The 11,091-nt window shown below is 42.6% G+C and overlaps 1 protein-coding gene across 1 annotated transcript in view; it reads left to right on the plus strand.

Annotated features, from left to right (window-relative positions):
* Positions 1 to 11,091, plus strand: part of EBPL (emopamil binding protein-like) — a gene marked incomplete at its 5' end in the record, with an annotated part of 18,470 nt that overhangs the window by 510 nt on the left and 6,869 nt on the right. The window contains one exon of the mRNA XM_014537230.1: positions 5,816 to 5,885. Coding sequence (XP_014392716.1) covers positions 5,816 to 5,885 — 70 coding nt within the window. The remainder of the gene's footprint in view (positions 1 to 5,815; positions 5,886 to 11,091) is intronic.

Raw genomic sequence — 11,091 nt, forward strand, 5'->3', positions numbered from 1 at the left:
TTAATGGTCATGGCATTTATTGGGTGACGAATATGTGCGATGAATAATACTGTGTATTAAATTTTTGTATCTTTACAACACCCCATAAAACAGTTATTATTGTCCCCATTTTACAGAGGAGAAATCAGGCCCAACAAAGTTAGGTGACTGCAATGCCACACGCTGGCGTGGTTCTGCGTTTGTTTAGTCTGGCTACAAAGACTGTATTACACCAGGCTTTAGGAAGTGTGCCCCCAAAAATTGAACTCATTTTATAAATGGCCAGGAGGGTTGTAGTTAAGGGAATTCTATTAAAATACCCCTCGCCCATGCACACACTTTTTCTTAAAGTTATTTTAATTATGCCAAAATATCTTTTTTGCAAATTTGACCTTGCTTAAATCTAGGCAAGCCCGTGGCTAATGTGAAGCCAACGTCTATAGCAGTGATTTTCAACCCATGTGCCACAAGAATTTTTAAAACATGCAGTCAGTTTAGTCAAGGGCACTGACCTCTTGCCCCTTATGTTATCAAATAAAAAAATGACAACATCCAACAGAACAATAGCTACCCGGTGTGAATGAATCAAAATTATACCTATTTTTTGTCAGGTCAGCCAAAAATATATATTTTTTGGTGTGCCACAGAATTTTAGTAATTATTTTATACTAGTTATTTTATATGTGCCGTGAGATGAAAAAGATTGAAAATGGTTGGTCTATAGTATTGAGAAAGAAATAGAAAGCAAAATTTTCAATAATCATCTAGGTCTGTATGTTAGTTGGATATGTGTACATATCAGGTGTTTCTGGAATGATGAAATTCCTTCTTCCTAATAGTTAACATGTGGAGCTAAGAAACAGTGAATATTGTCCTCAACTCCTTTATTTATAGAATTGGTTTTTTAGCTGTCATTGGACACAAATTCTTCTAAAGAACAGGGGCAGTAAAATAGGTTGCTAGGCCCACTGAGAGAAGAAAATATTATTACATACTAGAGGCCCAGTGCATGACATTCGTGCACTGGAGGGGGCGGTCCCTCTGCCTGGCCTGCACCCTTTAGCAGTTCGGGAGTCCTTGGGGACTGATGGCTTAGGCCCGCTAGTCGGACATCCTTAGAGCTGCAGCCCGGCTTGTAGCTGAGCAGCGCTCCCCCTGTGGTAGTGCACTGACCACCAGGGGGTAGCTCCTGTGTTGAACGTCTGCCCCCCTGGTGGTCAGTGCACATCATAGCGACCAGTCGTTCTGCCGTTCGGTCCATTTGCATATAACCCCTTTATTATATAGGATTTTAGACATACAAAAATGTATTAAAATACTAAAACATATACCCATATGTCCACCTAGTTTAAAATCTAGTCTCCTTTTCAAGCACAGACTGTTACAGGTAACACCACACACATCTCCACTTGTGGCACCTTGAGGTGTAGCCCAATGTGTGGAGTCATTGCCCTGTTTTTCCTCCTCCCTGTTCCAAAGGAAATGTCCCCTACCCAACCCTACCTTGTGCCATTACCTGTCCTAGCTACAAAATGTTCCACTTTATGATGCACCATGCCTTAGTTCTTTAATTCTAAAATGCACATTTTTAACATATTAAAACAATCAATGACATAACCACTGTGGTCCATTTATTGATATCTTATATCTCTGAAATTGGGCTATATCTTACAGTTGAGGAAACATGAAAAGTTAATCAGCTCATATTACTAGACATATTTTTTTAAATATATTTTTATTGATTTCAGAGAGAAAGGGAGAGAGATAGAAACATCAATGATGAAAGAGACTCACTGATTGGCTGCCTCCTGCACCCCCGCCACTGGGGACCGAGCCCACAACCCGGGCATGTGCCCTTGGCCAGAATCGAACCTGGGACCCTTCAGGCTGCAGGCCGATGCTCTATCAACTGAACCAAACCAGCTAGGGCTTAATAGGAATATTTTTATTTAGCTACTTACACACAGTGCTTCAACCAGCATCTTTGTACACATATTCTAGAGATTGGTGAGGAGAGCACTTAAATTAAGTGGTTGAGGCCTGCAAAAAAATGCAGGCCTGGCCCTAGCTGATTTGGCTCAGTGGATAGAGTGTCGGCCTGTGGACTGAAGGGTCCTGGGTTTGATTCTGGTCAAGGGCACATGCCTGCCTGAGTTGTGGGCTCAATCCCCAGTGGGGGAAGTGCAGGCAGCCGATCAATGGTTCTCTCTCATCACTGATGTTTCTATCTCTCTCTCCTTCTCCCTTCCTCTCTGAAATCAATAAAAATATTTTTTAAAAATGCAGGCCTGTATTATCTTTGGTTGGGAGTTTATTGACAGAAGACCCAGAAATGTGGCCTGAGCTAAGACTGGAATATAAAGCTTGGTGGAAAACTGAAGCCACAATTCACTTGTTCACACTAGAACCTGGGCTGTCTCTCCTTATCCCTGTAAACTTCACTTCTCAAATGGTAGATGTTGGGATTAATGGCCGCCATCAAATGCAGAGCTCCCCTGTCCACAGAGTTCCAAGCCCAGCATTCCCAGAGGTAGTTCAGCTCCCTGATGTCCAATCAGAATGTGGTTACCTCAGGCTACTGCACTGGTCTTCAGGGCAGTTGGGTAGGCCTAGGGCAGTGGTCAGCAAACTCATTAGTCAACAGAGCCAAATATCAACAGTACAACGATTGAAATTTCTTTTGAAAGCCAAATTTTTTTAAACTTAAACTATATAGGTAGGTACATTATTATTAACTTAATTAGGGTACTCCTAAGGCTTAGGAAGAGCCACACTCAAGGGGCCAAAGAGCCGCATGTGGCTTGCGAGCCACAGTTTGCCGACCATGGGCCTAGGGTGAAGGTAGCCCAATTTCCCACCAGTACACTGGTAGGAGCCATGACAATATACTCACTAGTACATAAAAAACCAATGGTGTGGTTCACTATTCCTCAAAGGTTGCTGTGGGCATTTCGTGCACTGGGGCTTCATGGTTTTTTCCTCATCTGCAACCTAAGTACAGCATTCTAGGTGTGGCCACAGCATAAAGGTGGATGTGTATTCATGTGTTTGGGCAAGACCTTGAAGTCCAAATTGACTAGAACACAGGGTTTACCTAGGGAATAAATTTGGGGAACAGTTAAGGGACCTGGAATGATATGTGAGACTTTGAATTTTATTCTGTAGTAGGAAGCTGTTGATGAGTTTCAGCCAAGGGAGTAGCATGGCCAAAGATAATTTGGTGGTAATGTGTTAAATCAGAAACTGTAAAGGGTCTGAGATTTCAACCTTTTTACAAGTTAACCAGGTTAATTCTTCAAGTACCACTGGGCAATGCAGGGAGGGCCAGATGGTACCTGCACATGCAGTGGGTGCATGACATGGGAGGAACCCCAAATTAGGCTCCCACCTTATGTAGCTGCTGGTGACCTGCTCATACTTCTCTGGAGAAAGACCTTTACTCTAGAATGTAAACAGATCTTCTCTGGGGAGGAGGGGGCAAGATCTTTACGTCTGTCACCCTGGAATGTTTTAGGAGGAGAGGTCTCTAAGCTTTACTAGCCTGGAATGTCTCCTCATATAATGTCTCCTCCGTTGGTGTAAATGCCTGTGCCCAGAGACCCCAGACAGTGCAGGAGTAGAATATATTTATGGAGTATTCTCTCCCAATATGGTGCAGGGTGGATTGGAAAAGCTAGTTAAAAGGAGCAAAAAGATCAGCAATTGCAGTATTTTAGGAGTGAGATGAAAAAGAGCTGCACTAAGGTGTGGTGAAAGTTAAAGTGGGGAAGAAAACTAAGTAAGTATAAGAGACTTTCAAGGGGAGAATTGTGTAAGTCAAAGTGATCGCTTATACATTAGGAGTGGAGATGATCATGGGGTTTAGAATCTGGCTGATTTATGTAATATTGATAATGTTAACAAAGACAAGAAACACTGATCTGCTTTCTTGTTATTAAAGGTATGCTGTTTCTAGAATTTCATATAAATGAAACTATAAAGTATTTAGTCTTTTATTTAGCATAATTTGCTTAATAGTATCCCAATATATGGATATATACCAATTTATTTTTCTGTTTTCCAGTTAATCAACAGTTGGGTTGTTTCTAGTTTTTTACTGTTATAAATTGTGCTGTTATGAGTATTTGCTTACAAATCTTTGTTGTGGACATTTATTTATCCTGGGTAAGTGCCTAGGAGTGGGATTCTTTAACTAGAGTAGGAACTGCCAAATTGTTTTCCAAAGTGGCTCTACAATTTTCCATTTCCACCAACAATACTTGAGGTTCCAGTTGTTCCACATCCTCACCAGCACTTACTCTCTCAGCCAGCTTGGGCTGCTATAACAAAAATACCATAGAACAGGTGGGGAAAAACAAACAAACAAACAAAAGAAAACACACAGACATTTAGGACTTCTGGGCAAGATGGTGATATAGGTAAACATAGTATTCACATCCTCCAATAACCGTCATTCAGAACCACCCGAAATCTGGCTGAATAGAACTCTTAGAACTAGAGAATTAAAGAATAAGCCAGACAGAGACTGGTAGGAGGGGTGAAGATATGGAACAGGCTCGTTTCACACCCACATGTGGTGGATAAAAATTGGGAGGGGTATCTCTGAGGTGCAAGGGATACCAGCCCCATCCCAGGATTCCAGTGCCAGGAAGAGAAGTCACCATAACTTCTGGCTGTAAAAACCAGGGAGGATTGAGGCTGAGGGAGACAGAGCGCTGCTGGAGTCTCAGGCACTTCCTCTTAACCTGTGTATAGACTTAGTTGGACTCATTCCCTCTGAGCTCTAGGGCTGGGGCAGCAGCCATCTGCAGAGACATATGGGGCGAAACTGAGTTGTCTAGCCTTGGTTCACAGCTGGGCCTCGCATGGGCACCTCCAAGCTCAGCACAAGTAGCAGCCATCTGCAGATCACTTTGCAACTCATGCTGGTTGGCCCTATATGAAAGTACCAGTGAGGATTAACCAAAAAAGAAAAGAAAGAAATAGTGTAAGTTATGGAGATAATCCCCAGAACTACAGACAGAAGTGGTTATAAGTGTTAACCTCTGGGAAGTGGTACTGGAAATGAGCAGGGATTAGTCAGAGACACAATTTTAATGTCATATAAGTGATTGCTTTGGTAAAAAGAAGTGAGAAAAAAAGTAGTAGTATTGACCAGCAACAGAATTTGTTCCAAGAAGCAACATGACAATCAAATATCCCAGTGAATTCTAGTTCATTGGTTTTTGAAACTTTAGTGCGAAGAAATACATCAGCGATGGGGAAATGCTCGGTGTAATTACAAATATTTCATTACCTAAAATTTAAAATGTAACCTGTAAGCATTTAAAACTTTCTTAAGTCTGCCCTTAGGCAGGAAAAATAACTAATTTAACTATGATATAGATATTTGAATGCCACTTTTGTTAAGAGAGATCTTGGACTTTTTTGTGAAGTGAGACAAAATGAACTGCTGTGAGGTACTTCTCAAAAGTATAATAAATTTGTTAGACTAATCCAGAATTTAGCCTATTTAATATAACATTTAAGCTCTTTCCTTGTGGAAAAATTTCAACTTATTTTCCCCCACAAGAATACACCCCTTATTTTATAATGCCAATCATTGAAAAATAGCATTTATTATATGAACATTAGCTTTGGATTCATCCATTTCCAAGGTCAGGGACCGCACTCCAGGATAACACCCCATGGGGTTATGTAAGTGTGGTGCTCTGAAGGTACCAACTGAGGTGGGAGGGGGAAGGGATGCTCCCAGGCAGTGCCATGTACTTGTGGTGCCATCCTGGGGTTGTGATGCTAAATTAGAGCATTTTTTATTTTATTTTCTTCTCTCTAGGAAGGCTCTTTTGTCTACTTGTCTTTCATGGGAAACATTGCTGATTCTGATAGCTTCATTGCTTCCTTGTGTAAGTAATTTCAAATATTTACCTTTGAAATATTTGAGGAGATTTATTCCAAGTGTGACTGTATTAGTACCTGTATCCCATCTTGTATGATTCCATTTATATAAAACTAGAGGCCCAATGCATGAAAATTCGTGCAAGAGTAGGCCTTCCTTTCCCCGGCTGCCAGCACCGGCTTCCCTCTGGCACTGGCTTCCCTCTGGCACCCAGGACCTGGGCTGCTTCCCTCCTCTGGCCGCCCACAGGCACCCAGAACCCGGTCTGGCTTCCCTTGGTCCACCCGCAGCCACCAGGACCCTGGCTGGCTTCCCTCTGGCCCCGGCTTCGTCAGGAAGGACATCCGGAATGATGTCCGGAAGACATCCGATCTAATTAGCATATTACCCTTTTATTATTATAGATGTCCAGAGTAGGTGAATCTATGGGAGACGGATTATAAATTAGTGGCTTCCTAGGAGAGGGTGGGGAACGGATGTTGGAGAGAAATGGAGAGTGACTGATAAAAGATATAGATTTCTTCTGGTGGGTAATGAAATACTCTAAAATTAGATTGTGGTGATTCAAATCTGTGAATTTACTAAAATCCATTTAATTGTACACTTTTTTATTTTTAAATATATTTTTATTGATTTCAGGGAAGGAGGGGGGGGAGAGAGAGAGAGAGAGAGAGAGAGAGAGAGAGAGAGAGAGACATCAATGATGAGAATCATTGATTGGCTGCCTGTTGCACGGGATCAAGCTCGCAACCCGGGTATATGCCCTGACCAGGAATCGGACCGTGACCTCCTGATTCATAGGTCGATGCTCAACCACTGAGTCACCATGCTGGGTGAATTGCACACTTTAAATAGGTAAATTGTATTGCACATGAATTATATCTTAATAAATGTATATTTTAAATGTTTATAGTGAGTGCAAGTTGAAGAGTTTGCATTATTTAAACTGGGTGTTTTTTACACTTTTAATATCAACTTTCAAATACGTCTTATAGGTAATTTCCAAAAATCTTCTTGTTCTACAGAGATATTAACTAGTTTTCTTATATTCCTCATGCTCACTATTAATCAGCATTCAATGAGCTAGTATTGACTACCTCCCATGTACTATGTCAACACTGACAAATATATGAGCTGTGTAACAACAGGGTCCTTTGCCACTATCATCCAGCTGCCTTGCTCAGGATAACTTCTTTCAGATTTTGTGCCTGAAATACCTCACTGTTTATCTCATTTCTTCTATGATTCTGAAATCATATCCCCCAGCCAGGATCTGTGTTGGAACTCCTATTTATCACTAGTGTTAGGAAACTCTGCTAGATAATGGAGCCACAGGTAGTACTTCTTAAAGCCAAATATTGATTTCAGAGAGTAAGGGAGAGGGAGAGAGAGAGAAACATCAGTGATGAGAATCATTGATTGGCTGCCTCTTGCAGGATCATCTTTGATGCCTCTCAGGTCCCAGCCAGTAGTAGTAGCTCAAGGAGCCTGAGCCCCACGCCTGGAGTCCAGCTCCTTCAGGTCCAGCACTGAGCAAAGTGTAGCTGTGCACCTTTTCGATGAGTGAGCTGGAATAAACTGCCGGAAATCCCAGGGGCTGGAGGACCCCGGTCTGTCATTGTCCTCCCATCCTGGCTGCTCTGGCTGGCATCAGAGAAAGGGAACAGCCCAGATTTGGCTCAATCGCATGAAATGTAAAGTCTAACTCAGTCTTTCTCAGTCATCTTCAATTTACATTTTCACCTATAAAAAGTGAAAACTCATCTCATGGGGGTGCCCTTTCTTCTAGAGAATGTGAAAATCCAATAGGTATGATAAAGTAGTGCATCTTGGGCTTTAAAGAGCACTGATTGCCTGAGACTTTTAAAATGCAGATTCTGATTCCGAGGGTCTGGGGTAAGGCCTCCCAGTGTTGATCTGTGGACTCTTTTGATTCAGCAGAATGTAGAACTGGGCTGTTAACATTATGTAGATGCTGTAAAAAAATCTTATTCATGACACTTGTTAAAAAATGGTAAGAAAGACTATTCAAGAGGGACCTTCCGTCTGTTCCATTTCCATGCCCCTGATTCTATTCCATTCACCAGTTTACTCTGTTCATCATTTTTTTATTCATTTGATTTTTAGATTCAGCTGTTTATTGATATGTATTTGTTGTCACTTTGTTGTTCATATTTTTTCTCTCAGAGGGAAGGGGTTGGGGGTTCGGGAAGAGATTAGACAAAGATCTTAAATGCATGTATGCATTACCTGTGGACACAGACAATAGGGTGGCGAGGGCCTGGGGTGGGGTGGGAACCGGATAGAGGGGAACTATGGGGGCAAAAAAGAGGGACATCTGTAATAATCTCAACAATAAAATTAATAAATAAATAATAAATAAAATCACTAAAAAAAAAGAAAAAAGAGGGACCACCGCAGGGGAGGGCTTTGCATTAGGAGAGAGATCAGGCTCAACTCCAAATACAGCAAGGAGAGGTGGAGATTTATGGCCAAGGTGGGGTTAGTGGATGGAAAATTACTAAGAAGAAACATCAAGCCTAGGAAGATTCATGGTAGCCCCACTACTAGGATTCTTGCTGAAGGCAGGCGGGGGTGAGAAGATATAGAGGGTGGGGGATAAGGAATCTGATCAGATGTCTGCATCCCCATGTTTATTGCAGCATTGTTTACAATAGCCAGGACATGCAAGCAACCTAAGTGCTCATCACTGGTGAATGGGTCAAGAAAATGTGGTGTATATGGAATATTTTTCAGCCATTTAGGAAGAAGGAAAACCTGCCGTTTGTGACAACATGGATGGACCTTGAGGGAGTTATGCTGAGTGAAATAAGTCAGACAGAAAAAGACACATACTGTATGATCTCACGTTTACGTGGAATCTAAAAAACAAACAAATAAACAAATCCAAACTCACAGGAAAAGAGATCACATTTGTGGTTACCAGGGGCAGGGGGTAGAGGGTGGGAGAATTGGACAAAGGTGATCAAAAGATATAAACTTCCAGTTACAAGTTAAATAGTACTAAGTATGTAATGTACAATGCGATGTCTATAGTTAACACTGCTGTAAGTTGTTAAGACAGTAAATCAATCCTAAGAGTTCTCATCACAGGGAAAAAACAAAAAATCATTTTTTTCTTTTTTTAAATCTATATGAGATGAGGGATGCTAATCATCTCACAACATATGTAAGTCAGGTCATTATGCTGTACACTTACACTTTTACAGCGCTGTGTGCCAACTGTATCAATAAAACTGGAAAAGAAAGATACCAAGAAGGGGGACTTTTACTAAACTGACTCTGCCGCTCTTGCTAAAACTGGACTAAGGCCAAGGACAAAGGCCAAGTTCGAGGCCCTGTTGAGAAGAAGCTCAGAGGCGTCAGAAAGTCTTTGTTGCCCCTATCACCTCCGAACCTCCGCTCTGTGGGAAGGGCATGGCTGTGGCTTGGGTCCGGGAGACCTACTCCAGCCTTTCGTGTGCATCCTTTCCTCTAAACCTGGCAGTCAGTCACCAAGTAAGTGATAATGATCACAGCATTAGGCTTGTTAATGCTGTAATTAACCAGCAAAGACATGGTTAAGGTTAAGCAGTAGATGAGGAGATACCAGAGGCTTGATATGCTGGGACAGATAGGTAGCAAGGCCTGCTTTTACTGTCCAACTCCCTGCCTTCCGCTCAGCATTAACCTTGGCTCCCCCCTTCCTCCGCCCCTTCCCCGAAGTATTCTTCAGTTTTGCTGAATTAAATATAGGTTTAGACACACCATGTTCTGTCAGCTCCAGGCTTTTGCACATGCTTCTCCCTGATATACCCTTCCCCTTCGCCCAGTTCAGGAGTCACCCCGTGTGGTGTAAGGCCTGAAATGAAGGTCCAGTGTCATGTGTGCCTTGACATCTGGTAAAATCCAGAGGGCCCCAGATGGCCTACCTGCAAGTCCCTTCCCCACCCTGCTTTCTCATATCAGGTCCCTCAGCCAAACGACCTTCTATGTGGCGGGGACCGGGCACAGTGCCTACCATCCCTGAGTAGTGGGCTTCAGTTCCCTGCCAGCCCTCGGAATTATTCAAACAGGCAATCACCTCCTGCCACAGGGACCAGAGGTCACCTCTTGTTACTACACAGCCTGCCTCTGCCAGCCCCTCCTTGTCATTCCATTTCCAAGTGCAGCCCCACATGGCCCGCATGAGGCAGTGCCCTCCTCCCCAGGCTGGGAGTGCATGTGGCTAAGAATCTGCCATCAGTCTCACCTGCCCAGCGTCGTGTGTAGTGTACTATGTCATCCCCATGATGCTAGGGGGGGAATCCTTCCCTCACCCACAAGGTGAGAGGCAGTGATCAAAACACCTCACCTCCCTCGTCTGGCTTAGCTGCCACTTCCTCCATGTCCCCATACTCTGTCACCATCACTCATTGCATGGTTTGACCTCACTAAAATGTGAGCCACTTGCAGCAGACGTTGTGTCCTAGTCATTGCTAGCACAGAACCTTCCGTGTGCTCCAAAAGATTTGTTGAATTAAAGAATGAATGAATGGTGTTATATTTCTGAATGTCTAAACACCCACTAACCTCTTAGTTCCTAAAGCATTGACATTCTACTTGTGATGTTTTCTTAGATTTTTGGATGCATAGAGGTACATTTTGCCTATTGTATATATGTTTAAATTTAGAGGAAAATTTTTTGCTTTCACTATTATGTTGTTTTCTAGTTAGTTCATAGCTGGCAGTTGGCTGAGGACAAGCTGACAGGCTCGCCTGGCCTGCTGTGTCTGTGTGTTATTCCATTAAATAGCTAATCCTGTTTCCTGGCCATCCCTTCTCTCAGAATAGCCCTTCGTTAGAACCCTTTTGTCCCTGGCCCCCAATGGATCCTAACTCTGGCCAGTAAGAGACTAGGGCAGCGGTTCTCAACCTGTGAGTTGTGACCCCTTTGGGGGTCGAACGACCCTTTCACAGGGGTCGCCTAAGACCATCGGAAAACACATATATAATTACATATTGTTTTTGTGATTAATCACTATGCTTTAATTATGTTCAATTTGTAACAATGAAAATACATCCTGCATATCAGATATTTACATTACGATTCATAACAGTAGCAAAATTACAGTTATGAAGTAGCAACAAAAATAAGTTTATGGTTGGGGGTCACCACAACATGAGGAACTGTATTAAAGGGTCGCGGCATGAGGAAGGTTGAGAACCACTGC

Source organism: Myotis brandtii, unplaced genomic scaffold (genome assembly GCF_000412655.1).
Source record: "Myotis brandtii unplaced genomic scaffold, ASM41265v1 scaffold174, whole genome shotgun sequence".
Lineage (NCBI taxonomy): Eukaryota > Metazoa > Chordata > Mammalia > Chiroptera > Vespertilionidae > Myotis > Myotis brandtii.